Source organism: Cyprinodon tularosa, unplaced genomic scaffold (assembly GCF_016077235.1).
Source record: "Cyprinodon tularosa strain WSP-4 unplaced genomic scaffold, ASM1607723v1 ctg539, whole genome shotgun sequence".
Taxonomy (NCBI): domain Eukaryota; kingdom Metazoa; phylum Chordata; class Actinopteri; order Cyprinodontiformes; family Cyprinodontidae; genus Cyprinodon; species Cyprinodon tularosa.
The window spans coordinates 748,742-772,959 of NW_024039273.1; the positions used below are offsets into that span (position 1 = coordinate 748,742).

Here is a 24,218-nt window from a genome sequence, read left to right on the forward strand (position 1 = left end):
TATATATATATAATATATATATATATATATATATATATATATTTATATTAATTACAATATAAGTAGAACGAGGGGGTTATTTTTATTAATATACATTTTTCTAGCTATGCTTTGTGCTTTAAATCGACGGTGGCTCCGCCCACTCAAGAATTGTCCAATCAGCAGCTCTGACACACAGCTTCCTGTGAGTGACGGACCAATCGCAGCTCTGCTTTCAGCGGGGGTCGGTCCTGTGCCTGTAGCCGTGGAGCTGCTCTCTAACCCGCTTCCACTCCGACACCAGAGAGACGAACCGTCCGCCTCACGCTGACCGCGGCCGCTGGGAATGACCGGGGAATGAGCCAGAAAGGCGGCGGGGCTTCCTAGACGCGGACGCTGGATTCCTGGGAGGTTTTCTCGCTGGCTAACCTGTCTGTCCTCCGCAGCGGTAGGTGGCTTTCTGTCGGTGCCTTGCGGACCCCCGCTGCCTCCATTAGAGTCCCGCTGTGATCGGAGGGTTTGATCCGCCATCAGATGTTCTCCAGTGTTCTCCTTCCCGCCCAGCCTGCTGCTGCTGAACCCGGCTTATATAATGGCTGGGAGGGGGGGTGGGGGTTCTGTCTGATTATCATGACAGGATGTGTTAAAATGATCGGCGCCTTTTAACACATTTTATTCATTAATTAGACCGCAGTGAAACATTTAACCCCAACTATTTAATCACTTTATCTGCTATAAAAACATGAAGGAGGCCGATCATATTTTAATATAATTCACTAACTGATCGGAAGGTCAATGATGTTTTCATTTATCTTTGTACGATTTAATTTATTTACTGATACACTGTGCTTTCAGGGGCGGATTTAGGAAATTTGGGGCCCTAGGCAAAGACAGGCAGGGGACCCTCTGAATTTAAATTGTGGGGAAATCATATTTAAATGTCAAATCATTCTAGCTTAAACATGTATAGAAATGAACTCTTTATCAGATGATATTGTCCGAAAATTTAGAACATTTCTCTAAAAAGAAAAAAAAAATCCTGTCTTAAAATCTGTCTTTCGTTATCTTATGCAGGCCAGTTTTTAAATTTTTTCGGTCATAGCATCTTGATTCATATGTCGCAGCTAATATACGCAACAGTTAAAACCAGAATCCTTTCCTTTCCCATTGAGTTGCGTCCCAGTGTTCACGGGGATGGACGTCTGTGTCTTCGGCAGGCGTAGAGCTAACAGAACTGGCAGCGTTGCGAGGCAAGGGCTCAAACATGTACGGCTGGAAGCCTTCTACACCAAACCAAGCTTCTGCCGCCCTGGCGTCCTCTTCCACAACATCTTCGTCCCGCTTTCCTCCTCTAAATAAAAAATGGATGACGGAGGAGACTCATCCACGACCTCCGACACTAAACTCTCCTCCTCTTGCGTGTTTCCACTGTCCATAGCGTTCCTTGACAGCGTCGTTTCTAAGTCACCAATTTAGTGCTACTTGGTCCCAATGGAATTTCCCATTGGGAACCTGCTAGCACTAAGTTGCTAACTGGTTAGCAAGATGCTTCCAACAAACCCGCCACGACCAAAATGTTTGTGAACCTTCAGCCATAACAATCCCGCCCCCCTAATAAACGACCAATCACATTCCCTTTATTCACTCGTGTAAAGTCGGGCACCAATCGGGAGAATTCGGAAATGCGACGGTTGGAATGGCCGCTTCCCTACGACTTTAAGAAGACAACACATAAACAGCCCCATTCTCCAGATAGAGAAATGTTACTAGAATAGACATCCATTATCTGTTCTAGGTTGTGTCCCTCTCTTCTCGTCCCTTTTCTTCTTGTTTTCCTCTCTATGTTTTGTACTCAGCTGACTTTTCATGCTGTCTCTAAAGGAATTAAAGATTTTCTCCAAGCACTAAGCTCACTTAGCTGATTGCTCCTTCCTGTGTTTCCAAAAAGGCCAAAGTAAATAACCCAGTCCTTCTTTTCACTGTAGACAAGCCATGATCTGCTTATCTGTTCTCCATTTTTCATTTGGATGAAATAATAGCTGCATGAATCATGACAGCAGACAAGATAGAGGAGAGCAGGAGGCGGGGTTACCAATCTACTCGCTCTGGAGAGCAGGATTCGCTGCTTTTAGATGTTGTCTCCAAAGTCTCCAGTAGCAGAAAAAAGTCTCTAGATTTGGCGCTAGGAGCTTTTTAGAAATCAAAGTGCTAGAGGGGTCTGAAAAGTGGCTAAATATAGCGACTAAAGCGCTAAGTTGGCAACACTGCTCTTTGCATGGTTTGTTTTCAAATGGTTTGCTGCTGTCTGTTTGGACCTTTCTGAACATGTGCAGCAAATGGACTGATCCAATATGGTGGACACTGAAGGGGGGGGTGGGGGCTGAGACACACAGTTTTATGGGACCCCCAGGAACTTGGGGCCCTAGGCATCTGCATAGTATTGCCTAATGGTAAATCCCCCCCTGTGGGTAATAATAGTAAACAGCAGGACTCTAGAATCCGTCAGTTGTGGTTATGATGAGTCCATCTGAGGAATGTAGGTGGTCTGGATTCTAGATGGAAGGAGAGGGTTTTCTCTCCATCGCTCAGGAGCCTCATCGGATTGTTTTGGCTTTTCTTTCCTTCCTTGTCTGAAAAAGCAGCCGCAGCTTTTAGTTTCAGTGAAGCAGATGTTTGCTTTGCCTGTTTTCATCGTCACTGCAGGGAGGTCTTGCTTTCTAGGAACCACTGTTCAGTCAGACCAGCATACCCATAGTCAATACCTGTTTATCCCTTTAGTTTATTCCCTTAGTTTCTATGAAAAATCCACTTTAAAGTACCTCAGCGGGCATGTATCCCTTTATTCATATACAAAAAAATTATTTAATTACTTACATTTTGGTCTTTTTTATGTGTATGGTGATCTGACCTCAAATTGATTTCTTTTCGTACAAAACTAAAGGGATAAACGCAAATCTGACGTCTTGTGCATGCATATTAGGGCTGGGCGATATAGAAAAAAAGCTTATCGATAAAAAAAAAATGCATATTGATCGATATCGATAATTATTGAAAAGATTTGAAACCATATTTTATGTGCAGCTCTGCCTGGACTTTTTATAATATTGCTAAATGATTTAATTATAATAAAAAACACAAACACAGACTTCGAATTAAATCTTTATTTAACCAACTTTTTTAACCATAACAGAATTGTTTTAAAGAAAAATAACTTAAGAGACCTGAGTTATGTTATTAAATACTGACAAAGAATAAACTAAAGTGACCAGAAAAGTGACCAAAATAAATATAACAAATAAATAAATGTCCCCCCCACCGCCGCCGCCGCCCCCGTTTCCTGCTTTAACCTGAGTTATTACTTTGAAGTTTCTGGCCCCTCAGCATTTTTATCTCAATTGTTAGAACTACGTGGGAAACTGCCCAGAACTGAAAATATATATATATATTTTCCGAAGATTCCTCAGAGGAGAGCCGCGCCGGGGCCTACACAGCTCGTACTCCCGCGGCTGTGAGCGGCTGAGATGATAAAAAAAAGTTGGTTTCGTTATCAGACTGGTTTTCACTGGTTCCCGACACATTTTCCAGATGACTGTGGTTTGTTTTTGGTCCGACTTGCCATAACCGAAATACTGCCAAACTGGCGAACTACAAAACCCTTCTTTGAAACAATTTCCTCCGCCTCTCCTTGCTGCATCTTCATGTGCTCTGTGTTGTGGTTTGAGAGGGCGGCGCTTGGTGACGTCGTGCCTGGGTCCGCGATTGTGATTGGTTGGGAGGAAGCAGTGACTAGCATAAACCTACATGCTAGGCTACAATGAGAAGAAAGGAAAACTGCGTTTCTTTTTTATCGAACTTTTATCGACCCTCTTTTTTTCTATTGCGCCACACGTCTATCGATCGATATATATCGTTATTGAATTATCGCCCAGCCCTAATGCATATTGACCATAGGTATGCTGGTCTGACTGGGTATGCTGGTCTGACTGGGTATGCTGGTCTGACAGAACATCGGCCCTCCTTCATTAGACCACCCAGACCACCCCTGCTGATGCGTCACCTGATGTCCTGCTGCGCTTCTTCCTGCACAGACTGCAGGGTGATTGTGGGCTGTGGTCGATGAGGGTAGATGCAGCTGTTAGCATGTGAAGGTTCCATGTTGCTACTTTTCATCTCAGTTTCCTTTTTAAGGTGTTTTCTTTAGTAGAGCAGTGGAATAATAAGACTGTATTGCAGCTGTGGAGCTACAGAGGCACAAAGAAATAAGTGGTTGTGGACCAGAGCAGGGCAGCTTTATGAAGCCTGGGTGGTTTTAGCTGATAACCAGCAATCAGTGAACACCCAGCTAACTCTGGGTGATGGAAAGTAACGGTACCTGGAATTCCACCAACCCGTCACGGCACAGGCAGACGGATGCAGCGCGATGATGAATCGATGTGCCGCAGGCGTCATCAGAGAGGAGAGTGGCTGGTTTCCTACTGTGTTGAGAGCATCAGCTGAACGTCAACATCTGAAGATGTTCCCTGAAGGGATCATGATTCATGATTGAAGAGGGAGGATTTGCCATCAAACTTTTGGAAGAAGAATGTTTTCAAGATGACTTGGATAATAGCGCGTTGTGACAAACACCAGATACAGCACTGGGACTTGATCAACAGCCGATACCGCACCGTGACGTCACTAACCAGTAGGTGGCAGTAGTGTTCTTTGACAAACATGGATGCCTCCAGTAAAGCACATTCACATGAAAATGACTCTGAATTACTGAACAGGATGGAATAATTTCAGATTTAAAGAACTTTCAGACGTTTGAATTCTGAAAATGAGCGACTTTTCCTTCAAAATAAGATTGGATAATCGGACTTGAAATAATCCAATGTATTGTTTTTCTTATTAAATATCAATTGTCTTCTACCATTTCAAAGTGCCTCACTTCAATCCTCAAATCAAGAACAAACGCACTGATTTTAAGGAAAAATAACTTATTTAGGTGTTATTTTATTCCGGATTGAGCAGGTCTGTGTCCGTCTGCAGCAGCAGTCAGGCAGCTGCTCGGTTTTTATTGTCCGAGTAGAAAATGGGACCTAGAAGGGAGTTTCCTCCACGGTTGGACTGACTCATCTCTTTAACTCTTATTTTGTTGATATTTCTCTCAGTCAGACTGCATTCCTCCTGCTGACGGTTCCTCCTCAGCTTTAGTGAACCCAGTTTAAAAAGGTGACTTTTCTCCTCACTAAGTCGTGATCTTTTACGTCTGACGTATTATTTTATAAATCAGTTATGCAGCTTTAGGCTAACATGCCAAAAAACCCTGAACTAAATCAGATTAATTCACCTTTGATAATATAACAGTGGAGGCTACAGATTTCAAGACATGAAAGATTTATAATATAAAACAGATCAAACAATTTACTTATTAAGGGATGTTATCGTTCTTCTGCAAATGGAAAAAAACAGCTAGAAAAACTGATTACAGATCTGTAGCTTCAGCCGAAAAACAGTATTTGCATCCAAAATATTTTTATTATATTTTTTACAGGCTGATAAACAGGAGATGAGAATTATTAGAGTGAAATGATAGAATCTATCAAAGCTGTTTCTACCTTCTCATATAGTTATTGTTGCAGATCTATATTCTAAGTAGATCTGAAACAAATAATCTGATTAATCCAGCATTGAAATAATCCTCAACTAATTTAATCAATTAAATTATTTGAAGATTATTTCAATAATCGATAAATCTCGATTAATCTGATTGTTTCATATCCTCCACCTGTCCCAACTCTATGGCAGCCCCCCCTCCCCCAGCTGATTTCCTCTGCGTTCTCTTCTCCTGGTGCTCCCGGGAGGCCAGCGTCCGACTCCCTGCCCCCCCCCCCCCCCCCCCCCCCCCCCCCCCCTAACAGATCAATGGGAGAACATCCTGAGAGGGATGTGGGAAACATGAGAGAAGAGGCTCGATTCATTTAACTGCAGCACGTTTCAGCCCCGCTGAGGTGTAACATAACGCTCCACTTCTTAACCGCCGTCGCTTTATCTTCCCAGGCGTCGTAACGATTCACCGCTGAGTGTTTTATTTCCACAGCTGGTGATTCTCAGGGTGTGATAACTAACAGGACTTCATGGTGAAAATCTAATGAATCGATCACATTTTGCTTTTTGGTGTTTAATTCATTTGAAAATATGTCCTGTGTTAAAGATGGATGCTGTTAAACTAAAGCAGCGGACATCAAGAAGATGAGATGAAAGGGGGGAGTGTTTGCCTAGTGGTTAGAGCAGTGCGCTTGTGATCTGAGGATTCAATTCTATTCAGTTTATTTCTATAGCTCCAATTCACATCATGTCATCTCAGGTCACTTTCCAGATCACCAGATCATCCAGTCAGATTGATTCAAAGTTTTCTATCTAAGGAAAACCAGCTGATTGCATCGACTCATTGACTCTTCAGCAATCCCTCACACTAAGCATGCTTGTAGCGACAGTGGAGAGGAAAAACTCCCTTTGAACAGGAAGAAACCTCCAGCAGAACCAGGCTCAGTGTGAGCGGCCATCTGCTGAGGCCCACTGGGGTTTAAGGAAACAGAAGCAGACATAGAAAAAGAAGCATAGATACAAAAGGCAACTGTCAACCAGCTCCACAGGCGGCCCCGTCCAGGAAACACACAGCCAGGCAGACGAGCTCCGAGCCAGCTCCCATGTCAGAGGATGAAGAGAGCACATCCAGTTAGTCACAGTCAGAGAAACAGGACTACACTGGAAAACAGGCCAAGCTCCAACATCTAGAAACAAAGGTGTTGATGGCAGCAGCACAGCTGATATTTCTCTCCAGGATGGAGAAGTTTGCAAGTATCCGGTTTGATCCCACAGCCTCCATTCTGGGTCCCTGAGCAAGACCCTTAACCCCACTCTGCTCCCTGGGCGCCGCACAGTGGCAGCCCACTGCTCCCCAAGGGAATGGGTTAATGCAGAAAGGGAATCTCTCCATTGTCAGATCAATAAAGTTATATTTCTATATTTTCCTGAGGGTTTCTGTCAGATGTGAGTCTGCGCTCTGATCCAATGATTCACCTCTAGTGATCTTTAAAAGGCGGCCAGAGAAAAACCAGCAGCTTAGCAGCGTTTATGCTCCGCCTGTTTCAGATGAACCAGTCATGCTGTTTGTTCTAGATTTGAGGAATGAAGTGAGACACTTTGCCAATGGAAGAGGACAATTGATATTTAATAAGAAAAACAATGCATTGTCCTATTTCAAGTCCGTATTATCCAATCTTATTTTGAAGGAAAAGTCGCTCATATTCAGAATTCAAACTCCTGAAAGTTCTTTAAATCTGAAATGATTCCATCCTGTTCAATAAATGTTTTTAATTCAAAGTAATTTCTTGTGAATGTGCTTTACTGGAGGCATCCATGTTTGTCAAAGAACACTACTGCCACCTACTGGTTAGTGACATTGTCACGGTGCGGTATCGGCTGTTGATCAAGTCCCAGTGCTGTATCTGGTGTTTGTCACAACGCGCTATTATCCAAGTCATCTTGAAAACATTCTTCTTCCAAATGTTGGCTACATATTACGGGTTTTTTCTCTGGCCAGAAGTTCGATGGCAAATCCTCCCTCTTCAAGTTGGCGATCCAACGACCAACCCGTCCGTGGAGGATCAGGAATCAGAAAGGTGGAATAACTCTTTTTTTTCACTTTTACCCGATGTATTCCAGCATCCAGCTGCCATGCACGTGGGCATTGTCAGTTTCACTATAGCTCTGGTGAATTTCAATGGTGAAGTCCTCTGGAAATCTTCAATAATTGTTGTTGATTGCAGATGTGTCTAGTAGTTCCCATTGATTTAGCTTGGAAAGCGGGGAGAATGGCGCTAGGCTTACCGCACCGTGACGTCACTGCTGGAAGATGGCAGGAGGGAGGGGCTACTGTATTTGGCTAAAAATGGCCGCTCCCTGACTCAGTGATTGCAAGAAAATGATTGCTTTTATTTTTTTTTACTTATTAACACTAAATTCATTAAATCAGTGCAAACATTTTAGTTCAGGTAGAAAAACCAACCTTAAACAGAGGGGGGGGGGCTCAGATTCCAGCTTTCAAAAACCTAAAATGCAGCGATAGAGTTGATTCCTTCCTGCTATCATTGCAGCCCCAACCCTTTACAGGAGAACAGAAGACCTCTCCTATTCATCCAGGCCAACTATTCCCTCTAACGACCCCCCTTTCAGAGACACGTACAGGTATGGGGCATTGCAGGCTAACAAAGAAGCCAAACGACCCCCATTCCAAAGGGGGGGACCCGTTCATCCGTTTCTATTTGCATGTTTTCTAAACTAAAACCAGGCTTTGTTGGGCTGCTGGATAAAACCTGGAACTAAACGCTATTTCTGACATTTTGGATTGAAAAAGCTTCCTGGATGGAAGAGAAACGTCCTCAAACTTGGAAACAAAGTCCAGAGGATGGATATTTTACTTTTTTGGAATAAGTCTGACCTGGATGACTGAGAATCTTCACCAGCGTTAGTTTTAGGTATAAATAATGATCCATTAATTATTATTTTCCTTTAAGACAAAAAATATTTCATTTCATTTCATTGGGAGATCATCTTATTTATCTACATAAAATAACAGTAAATACAGTTGATTTCAGAAATGTTGACTTATTTGCAGATTGTTTTTTTCATGCAGTTATTTTAAATCCCACCACTAACTCGACTATCTTTACTTCTTAGTTTATCTTACTTGAAGAAAAAGGTTTTTAACCGAGGATTTCCTGTCAGTGCACACTTCCCCTGATTGTGTGATGATTGGATGATACCTTCAAAGCTTTCAGTGGAACCAGTGACTAATCTGGGTCCATCTTTCACACCAACCTTCTGCTCATGTCACCTTTGCACGGCTTTGCTCTGCTGCTTTAGGTGCCTTCCTGTCGTCTTCTGACTCATTGTTTTTCTCCACCCGTCTCTAAGTAGCTCTTCAGCTTTTTACCCAAAGGGCATTTTAAACTTTTTCAGCAGCTTTTTAAAGTTTCAGGTGATGTGAGAACACAGCAGGACCTAGTTTCCACCTGCAGGCGTCCTGCTCTGTGTGCTGCATGGTCTCCTCTGTTTAGCGGCGAGGCACTGAGGACAGGACGGAGCTGTGAGAAGGAGTGGGCGGTTTGAAAAGAGAGAATGGTGTCAGAGTGATTCTTTGGTAGGTTTTTAACCACTACAGGGTTAGTTCATCTGCAGCTTAGTGTTGCAGGAGCTCCTTCTCACAGGGAGGAGACTGGGAAGTATTAGCTGCCATGTTTGGTTGTGAAACATGTTAGCAGTGAAACTAGGCATTAACCGGCGACTCCAGCAGTCAGTTAGGTCATTAGGCCCGCTGAGAAGAAGTCGGTATCATTGTGTGAAGAGGAAGCAGATGGTAGAGCAGCAACTGCTCCGTTCCAGCATGGCTGCACAGACTCAGATGCACTGCAGAATATGGCGCCCCTTTTATTTAACACCTTCTGTGTTTTTAACTGCCTGATTGATTTCAGGGTTTAGCTCCAGAGGGAAGATTGAAATTAAGTCGAAATTTCCTCCAGTTATCCAGTAAACGTTTGCGAGGGAGGAGGTCGTATGGTGATCTTTCTGGTCCGGCCTTGCCATGGAAAATACGTCAACAATCGGTTGACAGGATGAGGAATGAAAGCTTGGATCTCTGCGTCAGAGTCGGCCATTAAAATGGGAGATTAAGCCGTTCAGCTTTTAGCTGCTCTTTGGATTTTTAGAACAACTTAAAATCCCACAGTAGCCAAATTATTTTATTTACATGGTTCAGGTCCACTGAACCAGGAAGAGAACTAAAACTTCAGGTTACTGGTTCTGATGACTGACTCCAGACACTCAACAAGCCTTCAGCGGTTCAATAAAGAAACAAAAGCCTTCTTTACAGCCTGGACAAATTCTCCACAACTGGAGAGTCGGCCCTAAAAGATAAAAAAAAATCAGCGTATGCTCAGCCTTTAATCTAAAGGAGAAAGAGTCAGTCTGGAGTCGCACATCGCGTTTATAGTGAGCAGGACGGACTGGAGCAAAAACAAAGAATGAAACATTAAAATAGAAACTTTCCCCATGATGGAAGTTCAGGAGGACAGAAACGGATAAAGTAGTGATCCTCTTTGAGCCTCACAGAAACCAGAATAAGGAGGAGCAGACAGAGCAGGTCAGCGCAGCGTATCTCTCTCACCTCTTTGTGGAAAAAAGAAAGAAAAACTTCCCAGATCTCTCTGAGGATCACCTCTCTGCCTCAGTCACCATGGAAACCGTCCCACAGAGTTTATTGCTGCCATTTTCTTTTATTTAGCGAAGATCTCATTATGTTTTTAATAGATGAACATTCTCTATCTGTTCTGGTTCTAGATGCTAAACAGACTCGTATAGTAGAGCTATGCTATATAGAATGCAGCGCTGGTTTTTTAAATGTATTTATGTTTTATAACTTATCATAATCTGTCCAAGTAAATTTGTTTTAATGTGTATAACGGAGACAGAAGTCAAACTAAATCTGCACAGATCTGCTCAGCCTGCCTAGTTGGAGCTTCTCTATGTGTGACATGGAAAAAAATTGTATTTGAGAATTAAAAGTCGTACCAAGCGGTGTGTTCAGGGTAGGGACTGGAGGTGGGTATTGGCAAAGAAGTCATGATTCGATTCGAATCACGATTCACATACCACGATGAGATTCTATCACGATGCATCACGATAGTTGAAATATTGCGATGCATCGCGATGCATTGCGATATTTTCACTGAACACTGTAAGAAAAAGATCCAGCCCTTACCAGTGGCTGACTGGCTGGGTGTGATCTGGATCGTGTCTTCAAATGATACATAACTGAAAGCAACTGAATTCATACATAGCTGTATTTATGGAAACGACTTTTGGAGGTGTTGCCATGGAAACAAATACTGGACAGAAATATTCCTATTACTAGCAGTGGACACATTGACAAAAAGATCTTAGGATTCATCAAACTTAAAATAACAAAATAAGGATAATCAGTACGTTTACATGGCCTCAGTGGTCCTTTAAACCAATGAAACGAAAACATGCAAATGTATATTTTCCCTTTTGGAAATGACGAGCATCATATCAATTTTGTTTTTACCTTCTTTGTTTTTAATTCCAAAATGCATCCAAGCATCTGACTTGAAATGTGATGGAGCCGCGGGGCGAATTTTCATGTCCTCCATGTTTTATTTCATGTGACTCGTCTCAGTATCCCGCGGCCGGACATGCTTGTGACACAAAGCAGCGGGCGTCAACACATCCGCAGCGACACCTGCTGGACTGGAAGTTGTATTCCACTTGGTTTGGCTGATGTGCGCCAACCATTCATGTATTTTATTTGTTCATTTTTTTATTTTATTTTTTTAATAATCGATTCTTGCCTTCAAGAATCGATGCAGTAGATCACAAAAATTAGAATCTCGATGCATCGTCATGATGATTATTTTGCACACCCTTAGTAGAGACTGACATTTTTTCGGGATTCCCGTGGGATTCCCGTGGGATGGGAGTCAGTATTAGTAACGATCACGTGATTGGGACGGTACAGGATTAAACATTAACGGGAGCAGACGGGAGCGGGAGCAAACCAATAGTAACTAAAAAAAAACTAGGATTGATGCCAAAAAATAAAATAGAAAGAAAAGAACCCCAGTACTGGCGCCGCCATTTTGTAGTTTTTTTCCTTGAAGACTACACTATAATGCGAGTCAAAAAAACTACACGACCCAAAAACCAACAGTGCTTCCGCTCTGAGTTTTTCACCCACGCTCAAAAACAACAAATTCAGATTCAGTGTATGGGCAGAAATCTTATTGAAGACAACAAGAATGGGAGGGGTGCAGGAGGGGGAGTCATTCTGAATGGGAGCGGGAGTAATTTCACCAGGAGTGGGACGGGACAGGATTTAGATTTATACTCTGGCCCGGGATCGGGACGGGACACAATTTCTGAGGAAGAGGGAGAACTTTGCCTGAAAATATCGGACTGACGGTGGATCCTCCTCAAGGTCTCTGTTAAAGTTACTGGTAGCATTTAGCTGGGTGCTGTTCACTGACTGGTTAAAAAATCTGATTTTTCAGCTATAGAAGACTGATTTCTGTTTCAGGGATCAGTCCGTTGCTTCTAAACTGCTCTTTTGGTTGTACCTCCACAGGCCTGATGGAGCTGTGGACTCGACACCTGCTGTGGACCAAGGAGCTTCATCCAGGCTGGCTTCCAAGCAGACGGCTGTAGAGGGCGGGAGCCTTCACTACCCTTCAGTTCTTTGCTCTCCGCCTCTTTCCCTAAGCGGCCCCTGAAGGTGCTATCGTCGTGTCAGAGATCTGAGTTATGATCGGAAAGCTGAAACACAACCTGCTGCTGGCCTGTCTGGTCATGAGCTCCGTCACCGTCTTCTACCTTGGCAGGCATGCCATGGAGTGTCACCATCATTTTGAGGAGCGCAGCCACCCAGTCCTGCCTCTGTCCACGCTGCGGACGGGCCACAACCTCAGCACACCTTTCGTCTACAGCAAAGACATGCCGCTGATCTTCATAGGCGGCGTGCCGCGGAGCGGGACCACGCTGATGAGGGCCATGCTGGATGCGCACCCCGAGGTGCGCTGCGGGGAGGAGACTCGCGTCATCCCGCGTATCCTGGCCATGAAGCAGATGTGGAGCCGTTCGGGGCGGGAGAAGATGCGGCTGGATGAGGCGGGTGTGACGGACGAGGTGCTGGACGCCGCCATGCAGGCCTTCCTGCTGGAGATCATCGTCAAACACGGCGAGCCGGCCAGGTTCCTTTGCAATAAGGACCCCTTTGCGCTCAAGTCGCTGTCCTACCTGGCCAAGATTTTTCCACGTGCCAAGTTTGTGCTGATGATTCGTGACGGGAGGGCGTCGGTTCATTCCATGATCTCCCGGAAGGTGACCATTGCAGGCTTTGACCTGGGCAGCTACCGGGACTGCCTGACCAAGTGGAACCGAGCCATAGAAACCATGTACACTCAGTGCTTGGAGGCGGCCGACAAATGCCTGCCCGTGCACTATGAACAGCTGGTCCTCCATCCTGAAAAATGGATGCGGACGCTGCTGAAATTTCTGGACGTTCCGTGGAATGACGCCGTCCTTCGCCACGAGGAGCTCATTGGGAAAGCAGGAGGAGTTTCCCTTTCCAAGTAAGTCCTTCCAGTCTGCTTTACCTCTTCCTGTGATGAAGAGTAGCTCTGATGTCACGCTGTGCAATAATACTGTGTGTGCAAATGAGTTAAAGGAGGATATTTGTTTTCCTGGCCAATGGCAAATAGAAAGGAGTTGGTCTAGAGCAGGTTTATGGTGTGTGATGCAGAGCATGGAGCGAGCGGTGGAGCGGACCGAAGGAAATATGATGGAACGCAGAGCGATTTAATTACACATTTTTTGAGAATGCATCGCATACATGAATTGTGTGCTATTATCTCATTTGCAATGGGATGCGAAGCAGGGGTTGATGTTAAGGAAGTGACTTTCACATTTAATTTGCCCAGAAACAATTGTTACTTGCCCAGTATAATGTTTGATAAATATAGTTCCTAATATTCATTTTTGTATATATATCAATGAAACATATTTGTTTTTAAATGTTTTTTGTAATTCAGTAAGTTTCCAGGTTCCTGGTGTGTATCTGCATGCGTCAGATAATGAACTCCAGCCTACATTACCGTGTTAACATGGTTTTCAATCCTTCCTGCTCATTCTTTTCAAACTAAACTTTGCATTAAACTGTTGTGTGCTTGGAAAAATATAAATTGTAATGTTAAAAATCTAAAAAAAAACTTGACAGGTAAAAAACTTAAGATAAATCACAGACAGAAGTCAATGTCACAAATGAATAACTTTTATTTTAGAGTCACGGTATGTTTATACAAGATAATACTATTAATATAATGTGGCTTTTCTAGAGAATCATTATAGATAGTTATTTTATTCAGGGTTTCCACAGTCTGACATCATTTCAGAATTCCCTGACTTTAACTGACTCAGGATTAGTTTTCCCTGACAGAATAAATGCAGCAACAAGACAATAATAATAACATAACAGGTCACCAATCTAACATGTTTAGCTCTATAACATTTAAATGCACCTCTCCAATGTCTAAGAGAAAAACATTTAATGAACATTTTTTAATGTCTGACTTGCATCACTCTACAGAAGACTGCCATATGATAGCCATATTTACACTGTGAGCATGGCGTACAATTATGCCAGTTTTCCTAAACACTGACCGATAACTTTTAATCTAGGGTTATCTGGGTGGAGGGTGAAATGGGTGGAGGGTGTGTTACTGTACATACATTTTTTTGCCTTGTTGTTGTTTCTTAGCCTGCCAAGTCGGAAAAAAATGTCTGATTCGCGCCAATTCCCGGACAAAAAATCACGCCATCTGCCGGAAAATCATGCGTTTTTTTCAAATCATGCAAGAATGTGTACAAAACAACAAAAATGGCGCCGGCAACACTTCTGGGTCGTTTTCATCGAATGTCAGTGATTTTAAATTAATTTTGAGTGATTAATAATAATATTTTTTTGCAATCATTGCACTTGCCCAGCGGGCAAATGCAATGAAATTTTGCCCCGGGATATCGGACGATGGTTAACATCGAGCCCTGCCAAGTGACCTTTCTTAATGTAGTCTAGTAGAATAAATGATTTTATCCGACTAGACTACATGACATTTACTAGAGGCGATTTTGAGCAGAGCGTCCTGGCGCAGCTTTGAGTGGCGGAGTGAATGAGCAAACATCCTCTTGAGCGGGAATTGCGCGGCACTCCGCTCCCTTCACATGCTCTGGCATGATGGTAGATAATCCTTTCTGTTCTCTATGTGGCCGGTCTAAATCACGCTATAAATGCTCCAAGTAATAAGAATCCAGAGAATTTCAGAGCATGCTGGTTGCCTCTGGCGCCTGTAGATCAGTCACCTGACCAAACCCAGCTGTGACGTCGGTGTAGCCAAAGGTACTCGGGCCGATGTATAGAACCACTACTTCATCGTTAATCTTAATCGTTAAATGTCACGCGGATTGTTGGAATGGTTCTGGATCGGGAAAAGGTATGTTTAATTATCCGAATTAGACAAAAAATCAGCCGGACAATCTTTGGCATCCAAACCGATACAGCAAATGATGTTTGGACGACATCACAGCAGATTCTTTCATCATCAATCCTGCTCTCAAAGCATCAGCTGGATTCAACAAACCAAAGTATCAACAGCTTGTTTTCTCTGTTGTATAGTTTTAATAAAGTGCCTGATGGCAATAAAGCTGATTGAAGGCGTTGGCCACTTTATATGAAATATTTCATTTCATAAAACAACGAACCCTAGATAGATTTCATATCATTATGGTCGGAGCTCCAGAACAACAAGAAGACTCTGATTGCTTCGGATTCATCAAATTACAGCTTTGATCTAATGTTGGTTTCTAATTTACAGGTTTTTAAACTGAGTCTGAGTTTTTATTTTTATTTGAAAGGATGCACACAACGGGAGACTTTTGATTATATAAATAATGCTGCTGATGCCCCATCATATGACCTTACAAGGCCTTACAGAAGACGGATCAATGCTCGACAATCAACAGCCTCCGTTTCAGACCTGATTTAGTTCCAGCGTCTGTAAATCAGAAACCACAATTAGTTTAGAGCTGGAATTTACCACTTAGGCCTCCGTCACACCTGTCTGATTTCTCCAGGATCTGCCTGACGTCCCAGAATCTCCTAAACTCTGGCAGACGCTGAACTTTCTATGGATTCTTTCTACTCTGGCCGTAAACATAGAGGATTTATAACGAGTCCAGAGCTTCTGTAGGGCCCTATAAAATCCGTTTTATTTTTTCCCAAATTCTGTTTTTTCAGTTTTAATTTTTGAAAATTCCGTTTTTTACCCTTTATTGTAATTTCAGTCGTAAAAAGAATGTGCTTTTAATGTTAATGATAAAAATGTACAGAAATAAAACAGGAATGACCTTAAATTTATTGAGGTAAAAAAACACATTTGCTCAGTACTTTTACTGCATGATGCAACATAACGCTGCACTAACAAAGTACTAACAAAATATTAATGGTTATGACCGCTTATAAATAAAAGTGCTCCATTAGCTTTTTCAATTGAAAAAATAAAATAGGACCTCTCAATGTTAGAATTATAAAGTATTTCATAAAGAATCATATTTTCTATACAGTACATTAAAGCGCATAAAAAAACAAGGCAAAATACAGCAAGTATGTCAGCAAGTGTTTCTCAACTTTTTCGCCGAAAGCGGAGCTGTGGAGAACCGCCTCGCCATTTTTTCAATGTTTGATGGGGGAGGGTGAGCGGGAGGGGTTGTGTCGCCCAGATTTGCTTCCCCCGTTGGTATTCCCCCCCCCCCCCCCCCCCCCCCCCCGACGTATGTTCTTCTCTGACACAAAAACAGAAGTTCATGTCAAATGTAAAAATTCCGCGTTTACACTAGATTCCGCATTAATTTGCCAATTCAAATACCACTTTCCCAAGCTCAGCAGGAATGAGCTGATGCTTGCCTACTTCCTCATGTTTTACATATGCTTCCTGCAGGGGAGAAGAAGAGCGCAGTGGCTGACAGCTGTGGGAGGAAAATGTGACCCTATTAGTTTAAAACCCCCAGAATTCCCGTCAATTTTATCTCTTTTGGAGGGAAAGCGTCCATCCAGGAGATCCTGGTCATTAGTAAGGATCAGTTGGGTTTCCTGATGGCCGGGCTGATGGCCGGGCTGATCGTGCTCGGAAAAGGGATCCAGTCCAACCTCCACCCCCCCACCCCCCCCCCCCCCCCCCACACCCCCCACACCCCACACCCACACACACACACTCTTCCAGCAGCACCCCCATTCTGCCACGTAGCTCCAGAAAAATACCACACATCCTTTAGAGACATTCGGTCTGCATTTTTATGGTCTGCAGATGAAAACAGCCATGGTTTTTATTAAAAACCACTCATCTGCCCCCCCCTCCTCTGTAATGCCCTGTCAAAATATGATGAGGGTGTTATGAGCTGTTGTTTGCAGGAAGTGGGCTTAAAGATGGAGATGAATGGTTGTGTTCTGTAAAACTCATCCCTTGATTTAGTGAAACGATGCAAATATTGATCTAAAATAAGGAAAACTCTCTTCAATTGTGTTTTCGTAAGATTATCTGTCAAAGGAATGACAGGATAAAATGACTCTACTTGAAATAAGAAAACGGATGTTTATTTTTCCTGTGCAAAAATCCATATATTGGCAGAACTTTTCTCTCAACAACTCAAATCATATCCAAATACACAAGAAAATCGCCAGTCCAGCGAGAGGAGGAGACTTTCTCTCGTAAATAGACAACATGAGCAGTAAATAAACCATCCTCCTGAACCTAACCTCTTTAAAGATGTCTGTTTTTGTTGAAACTTCTCAGAAAGGAGGATTCCTGGAAGCTAATTGTTCATTTATTGTTGGTTCTATGTTAAATCAATCAGCCCCTCAGGTTTTGTAGATTGATCTCAAACATATGATTACAGCAACTGTTGCTAAAGCTGTTTAATAAGCAACTTCCAGACGTATTGATCAGATATACCGACCTTTAAACTTCAAAAAGAGAATGCAGAACATTTATTTTAAGGTTCTGCAAAAACATCATCTAAAAAGGTTCCTGCAGGGTTCATGATTTCACTGAACATTTTATGTGCAAATAAAGAATTAAATATGTTTCTGTGTGAGTTTGCTCATTAAAATTCAGCCTATCAGCCTTATTTCAGTTTAATTTTGACAATTTTCAGGGTAACCAGCGGTTCTATTGAAACAGGCAGAACAATAAACACTTATTGGTCTTATTTCACGTAGCAAAAACCCTGCGAAAATATATTTTCTTCCTTTTGGATAAATGACAAATTTGATTGAAATGTTCTAACATGAATAAAATATTAGAGGTTGAATAGAGATGAAATGAAGCAGGATAAGGAGAAGGTGTCCCTATGTCCTCCAGCATCCTAAACATATAGCAGCGTTCATTCAGTGACTCTGTTTACATAAGAGTGAGAGCTATCAGTGGTCTGATATCTCTATTTAAGCTAACTCTTGGGTCAAAGGTCATATAGTGTTACGTTAACAAGGCAGATACAACAATTAAATATAAATATTACAACTTAAAAAAGTTCCCTTTCCCTTCAGTCAGGATTCCCACATCCACGTCTAATCTGCTGGAGACACTTGTCTCTAAATTTTTATGGCAAAATAGGAGTTCAGGGGTCAGGTTTAAAATATTTATGCCTGGAGAGAATAAGATTGGACCCAACCTCCGGAATATGAAGTATTGTTTTTGGGCGGCATTAGTAGCTTGGATAAACAAGGATATGGAATCAGGATGGTAAACATAGAGCTGAGCTGTAGGGCAAATCCAACCCTGTCCTCTGCAGTGCTTCTCAGTTAGCGATCCCAGAGGAAACTGGAAATGAAAAAAAATATGCCTGAACCAAACCTTAAAAAATATGGTCAGCAGTCCAAGAGAGAATTAGAGGGACTCCAGCTTTTTCACAAATTTGGGAACTCCAGACTTGCCCTCATTGAAAAGTTGATGCCATTTTTAGAGGATGGGCAGACAGAGGTCTAAAGGCACCAACTTTCTGTGCAGGCTTTTAGCTAGGACTATTTCATAGGGTGTACACCTTGGTGTATCACATCTTTAGGCTTTTTAGGGGGGTGCGGGGATATTCGCCCCCGGAAAATATTGACATTTAAACTCTCTAAAACTTTTATTTCCTGCATTTTGAGGTGGAATGCAGCTAACCTTTTGTCCTGATTATGGGAAGTATGTGTACTTAGAGGTGGAAATTTCATAAGGAAGACATGAGATCATTTTTAGGTACAATATTATATGTTTATAGGTTAATTCAAACAATCAGAAAGTCTAATGCTACGTTCACATCATGATTTCAGCAGCACAGAAGCTCCTGTGTTCGATGCCAGAGAGCCGCTTTGCTACATTAGCTGTGATCAGTGGGTGAAAAGTAGTTAGAATCTATGTGGAAGTGAGAAAGTCCTCCTGAAAACATGGTCTGTGCAGTCAGTTCATCCAGATTACCATCCTGCCTTCAAAGATTATTTCTCTGTGGGAGCCGCTCAGACCCCCACATACCGGCGCTGCGCTGTCACTGGGAATCCCCAGCAGCAGCTGCCTCAGGCCCGGGAGCCTCCTGGGGGTTTTCCCCTCCTGTTGGTGGCGGCTGGAAGTAGATGTTAGCGTTAGCGTGTCTAATGACCAATGAAGTTTTACCTGATTGAAAACAAAACAGAAGAACATCTGTTTCTGGTGAACAAAGTAACTGTTAGAGCGTGATATAAAGAGCTGGGTAGCACTGTGGCTAGCTGTGCTCAGTAGCTAATAGGTTAGCCTCTTTCAGCTCGCTCAGTTAGCCAGATTAGGCTACACTACATTTGAATTCCTGTCAACAATAAACTTTTGCTTCCTACAAGTACAATAAATGTTTTGTTTGTCTAAAATCTCTATGAAAGTCCTTTTTAAGATGTTCCATTTGTCCTCCCCTTCCCTCAGATCTTAATACGGTAAAAAGAATAAAAATGAGCTGAGACTTTTATCACCTTATTAAATAGCAGAGCTCAAGCTGTCTTAGAAGGCAGTTCTTCCCTTCAAGACTGATAATGATTGTTTTTTACTTTCGGCTACTTTAGATCGCTAATGAAATGTGAAATAACAGCAAAAACAGGTAATAATATGTTTAGAATCCATGTTTATGTCTATGTTTATGTTTAGACTCCAAAAGAGATTCGAGCCTTAAGAAACGGATGCAATAAAGTTTGTCCAAGTGCAGTTGCCATATGGTGATGTCATAAGAAGCCGTAGCCTCTCCCGGCTCTGCGTCCGTGGCTCAAATGTACCGCCATCCTAATCCCAGGCGGCCCTCATCTCTGACCTGCCCTCAGTGTTCTGTCTTCCTGGTGCCGCTGTGCTCCTCTGTTCCTCCGCAGTTAGCTTTTCTAGCTAGCTCAGCTCGCTGTAGCCTCTCCATACTGGTGTTGTTTCCCCCAGCGAGTTTCCCGGTCTCCCTCCTCTGCCTCCTTAGTGCACTGATCTCCCGCTGAGGCTCCAGAGGAACTGATTTCGTGCTGATTTCTCGCTACTCCGCTCACGGATTGAAAGGAAAGCGACCGTTTTCCAGACCTAGCCTCATAATGTCTTTATAACATGTACTGTCATAAACCGTCTTCACATGTCAAGGACTTTCAGGCATCGTTTCCTGTTTGTTTGTTCAATAAGAAAACACACAAGGTAAAAAAAAAAAAAAAGAAAGTGTGCCCTAATGCAAGATCGTTTTTAAGATCTTTTCTAGAATGGTGGCAGAAGGTCCTGGAGGAAGATGAGACGGGTGCGCAGCTGTAATGCGTCTAGCCTTCCTGTTACTCTCTGAGGAAAAGGGTTTCCATTCTAGAAGCTTCTCGCAGCCTTTGACCTTTCTCTAGCTTTATTTATAAGCCTGGCTGATGCCCTCTGACTGATCAGAGCGAGCTCATTAAATGTGCGGTTGGTGTGACGTTTATATTATGTTTTTGCTTGGTATGTTAAAAGTTTTTCATTAGTGTTTTAGCACATGGATCCATTTTATAAATGTTTCTGAATTGCAGAAAAGCTTCTTCAGACTTTAGTGAATGTTGATGAGGTCGTGGGAAAGGAGTGGGACCGGAGGCCAAACTCGATCCAGATTTAAGTCTTTCACTCAGCTTGTTTTTTTTTTTTTTTGCTGCAATGAGTTCATCTCTTTGAAATGATTTACATTTCAGCTCTTTTCCGCTGCAGCTCAGCAGATCATTTAAATTAAATCCAGAAGTTTGTTTCTCCTTCCAGACAACATGGGGTATGTTCAAAAAGTTAATAAAACAACATTAAATCAATTAAAAATAATCTCCTTATTAAAACAGCCAGTCAAACGTAAAGTTTTCTCTATCAATGGTTGAATCTTTTTAAAAGTTAGAGTAACTAAACCTTTAATTGCTGATTGGCGTTCTGCAGGTTTCCACCCTTGTGTTGAAGATGAACTCCTCATTGGTGAAGCTGGAACGCCTCTTTCCCATCACCCTAATCTGTAGCTCCTTCCTCAGATTCTCCTTCAGACTCAGTTTAGGACTATAGAATAGGTTTGTGTTTCATTTATTTTATATCACATGAGTTCTTCTTATTGTGTTAATCTGATTATTTTGGGGAACTAATTGGATTTAAGCGTTTGGGTCAAAGGGCTCCTTGATGCTCTGTTACTTTAAGAGGAGTCGGCTTTGTTTCCAAGGAGGCCCCTGAAATGCTCCTCTTTGTCGTAGCGTTCGTGTCACTGGAGCAGAAAGCGACCTTCTGCGATCATGTTTTACTGAGCTGCCAGGCAGCTGAAATAAGAACAGTACAGAGCTTTTTAGGATCCATAATCGTGTCTGTGGCCATTAGTTCACCAGTCATCTCTCCACTAACTGATTCCCATCAAATATGAATGAACAGGGGCTTCAACCAGAGAGCTGAGGATCAGCGTTTAGATGCTGCTTTGCCCCATCTGCTGTTTCTGTTTAAATGTGAAATAAAATGCAGGAAGATATAAGCTAAACATGCATCATTTTTAATCTGGAGAGGAAGGTGAGCGGCTGGATAGAACCTAGAAGCTTCATGGAGAAAGGCCTTAGGTGGGATTTAAACCCACAACCTTTTTGACTCGCAGACTCCACAGGCCTCGGTGCACATGATAGATGGATAAGAGGATGGATGATGATGGCTCAGGAAGCTCTGTATCATCCTTAGAGGTGGTGATGTCAGATACTATGATGCTCTGTTCCTTCTATAATATATAAACCTCCTTCAGTCATCCACTGATCCCGTTCAATGCCAGGATTGTTAATCAATCCTCCCTTAAAGAAGCGGATGGACCTCCGTCCCTAAAGGAAATGAGGACGAGGTCATATAGGGGTGATCAGGAAGGGCTGACGTTCAGCCTTACCTGATGCTCAGAAGTTCCTGTTTTGAATGGTCGATGAAAGCATCACAGCTCAGAATCTGCTCTAATCCAGACGTGATTTAATGTATTAATGGTATAAATTCTCTGTGAGGTTCATCTGAGAACATCAGTGAACAAAGATGGCAACCTGCAGACGCTTCAGGGAGGAAGCTAAAAGCACAGTAATAAAGTAATTTATCCAAGTATTTAACATCCTAGCGTTCAGTTCATCTGAAAATGGAAAGATGATGGACCAACTTCAGACCTGCCTGGACGTCAGAGCCGACCTTAAAGGAAAAGTTAGGGCTGCAACTAACGATTATTTTAAAAATCGATGAATCGGCCGATTATTTTTTCGATTAATCGATGAATCGGACAAAAAATATTTTTTATATTAACCTCTTTATTCCAAAATAAACATTTTAGACAGAACAAACAAGCACACAAGTACAGGTTGCTCATTAACTGTACTGGTGCAATATGAAAAACAAATGTTTGTGTTAAAACTACGCAAACTTACATGAGAAATGTAGCTGTACATCCACAAAATATAGGCTACTTTGTTTCATAGAGCACAAAAAAAGTCTGTCTTTTTTGTTTTTAAAGCCCCTAAGGGTTCAAACAATAGGCCCCCCCATTTCAACAAATGAGGTTTTTTAGACTAGAAGGGTTCTGCCTTTTAAGACAGGAAAGTATAGCAGTTAAAGTTGCTGCTTGAGAAAATACTAAACCATAGAGATAAAAATAGCCCTGTGATTCAAATTATAAATTGTATTTGGAATAAAAATGAGAGAACTAGGGGTGCTAAAAAACACATCCTCCAAAGACAGATATTTACATGGAAATGTGGCAGATAATTAATTGACATATTACTGATCTTGCTGGATTTTATTCTGCTTTACTTCCATAAATTGCAGGATCTTCTTTACTTTATCTTTGCCAGAAGATTTAAACTTTAAAAGCCTTGCCCTCATAATTTGCAAGTTAATTTATTTATAAAGAAAATATAAACGCTGCTTAAGCTAATTCAAATGAAATTAAAAGTAAAATAAGTAGCCAACCTTATCCCTGTCTGTAACCTACTAACACGGTAAGGAAAGCATCAGATGAGCTACCTGAGAAACTAACGTTACGTTTCCCCACTTTAAAACCAAACAAACATGGCCGCTCATCCTGCTGATCAGCTCTCATCACTGCCATCGAAGGCTCCATCGTGTTTCCTTTTCAGGTGCTGCATCATAACAGTGGTGCTTCCGTGCCATGTTCATTTGTTTTGACAAGAGTTTCATGTTACGACTTTTTTCGCTTTACAAAGCGCAGGCTGTCTGCGAACTGAGACGCAGACAGCGAATTGAGAACAGTTGACGTTACTGCCTTTTGAAAACAGCCTTTGCTCACCTGCAGCGCTGGTTCGCTCTGCCGTATTTTTTCTTCTTCCCCCGTTTCAATCAAGTGGCAGTGATGACGGCGGCGGCGGATGACGCATTAATCGCGCGACACAACTAATCGATGATGAAATTCGTTGCCAACGCTTTTAAAAGTCGTTTTTTATCGATTTTATCGATTTTATCGATTCGTTGTTGCAGCCCTATTAGCAAGTTAAGCTTTGTAAATTGGTAAACTCTCTTTTAAGAGGAGGTTTCTTCCTGTTCAAAGGGAGTCTTTCCTCTCCACTGTCGCTACAAGCATGCTTAGTGTGAGGGATTGCTGAAGAGTCGATGCAATCAGCTGGTTTTCATTAGATAAAAAACTTTGATTGAATCTGATCTGGTGAACTGGAAAGAGCCTTGAGATGAGATGTATTGTGAATTGGAGCTATAGAAATAAACTGAATAGAATTGAAATGCCTCTGCAATTTGAAAATCATGTTTTCCTAAACTCCAAATGCAATAAATTGCCCAGCCCTAACAATTAAGCAGCTATTTTCTTCTTGGACTATTTCCCCCTAAATAAATGTAGGATGTTTATGGTGACGTGAGAACAAACACCGTTCCAGGTCATTGTGAGCAGAGTTTCCAGTCAGGACTGACATGTTCTTAAAGGTTGACCTTATTGCAGTGAGTTTTTTTTTCCTGGTTGTTTAGCGGACAACGTATCTCTGTATCAAGATCCATTTAGGGATAAATGGACTTTGATACGGGTTGATGGAGACCAGGCCTGCTACAAGTAGGCTTAGGGGAACTCCATCTGCCTTTTACCATCAGGAACATTTC

At 42.2% G+C, this 24,218-nt stretch overlaps 1 protein-coding gene across 2 annotated transcripts in view; it reads left to right on the forward strand.

Annotated features, from left to right (window-relative positions):
* Positions 1–221: 221 nt before the first annotated feature.
* Positions 222–24,218, forward strand: part of tpst1 (tyrosylprotein sulfotransferase 1) — a 43,460-nt gene continuing 19,463 nt past the window's right edge. Inside the window, exons 1-2 of one of the 2 annotated variants that reach the window (XM_038304610.1) lie at positions 222–427; positions 12,167–13,169. In XM_038304610.1, the coding sequence (XP_038160538.1) occupies positions 12,343–13,169 (827 nt within the window). In that variant the 5' untranslated portion in view covers positions 222–427; positions 12,167–12,342. The remainder of the gene's footprint in view (positions 428–12,166; positions 13,170–24,218) is intronic. The other variant, XM_038304609.1, reaches the window with a different exon arrangement.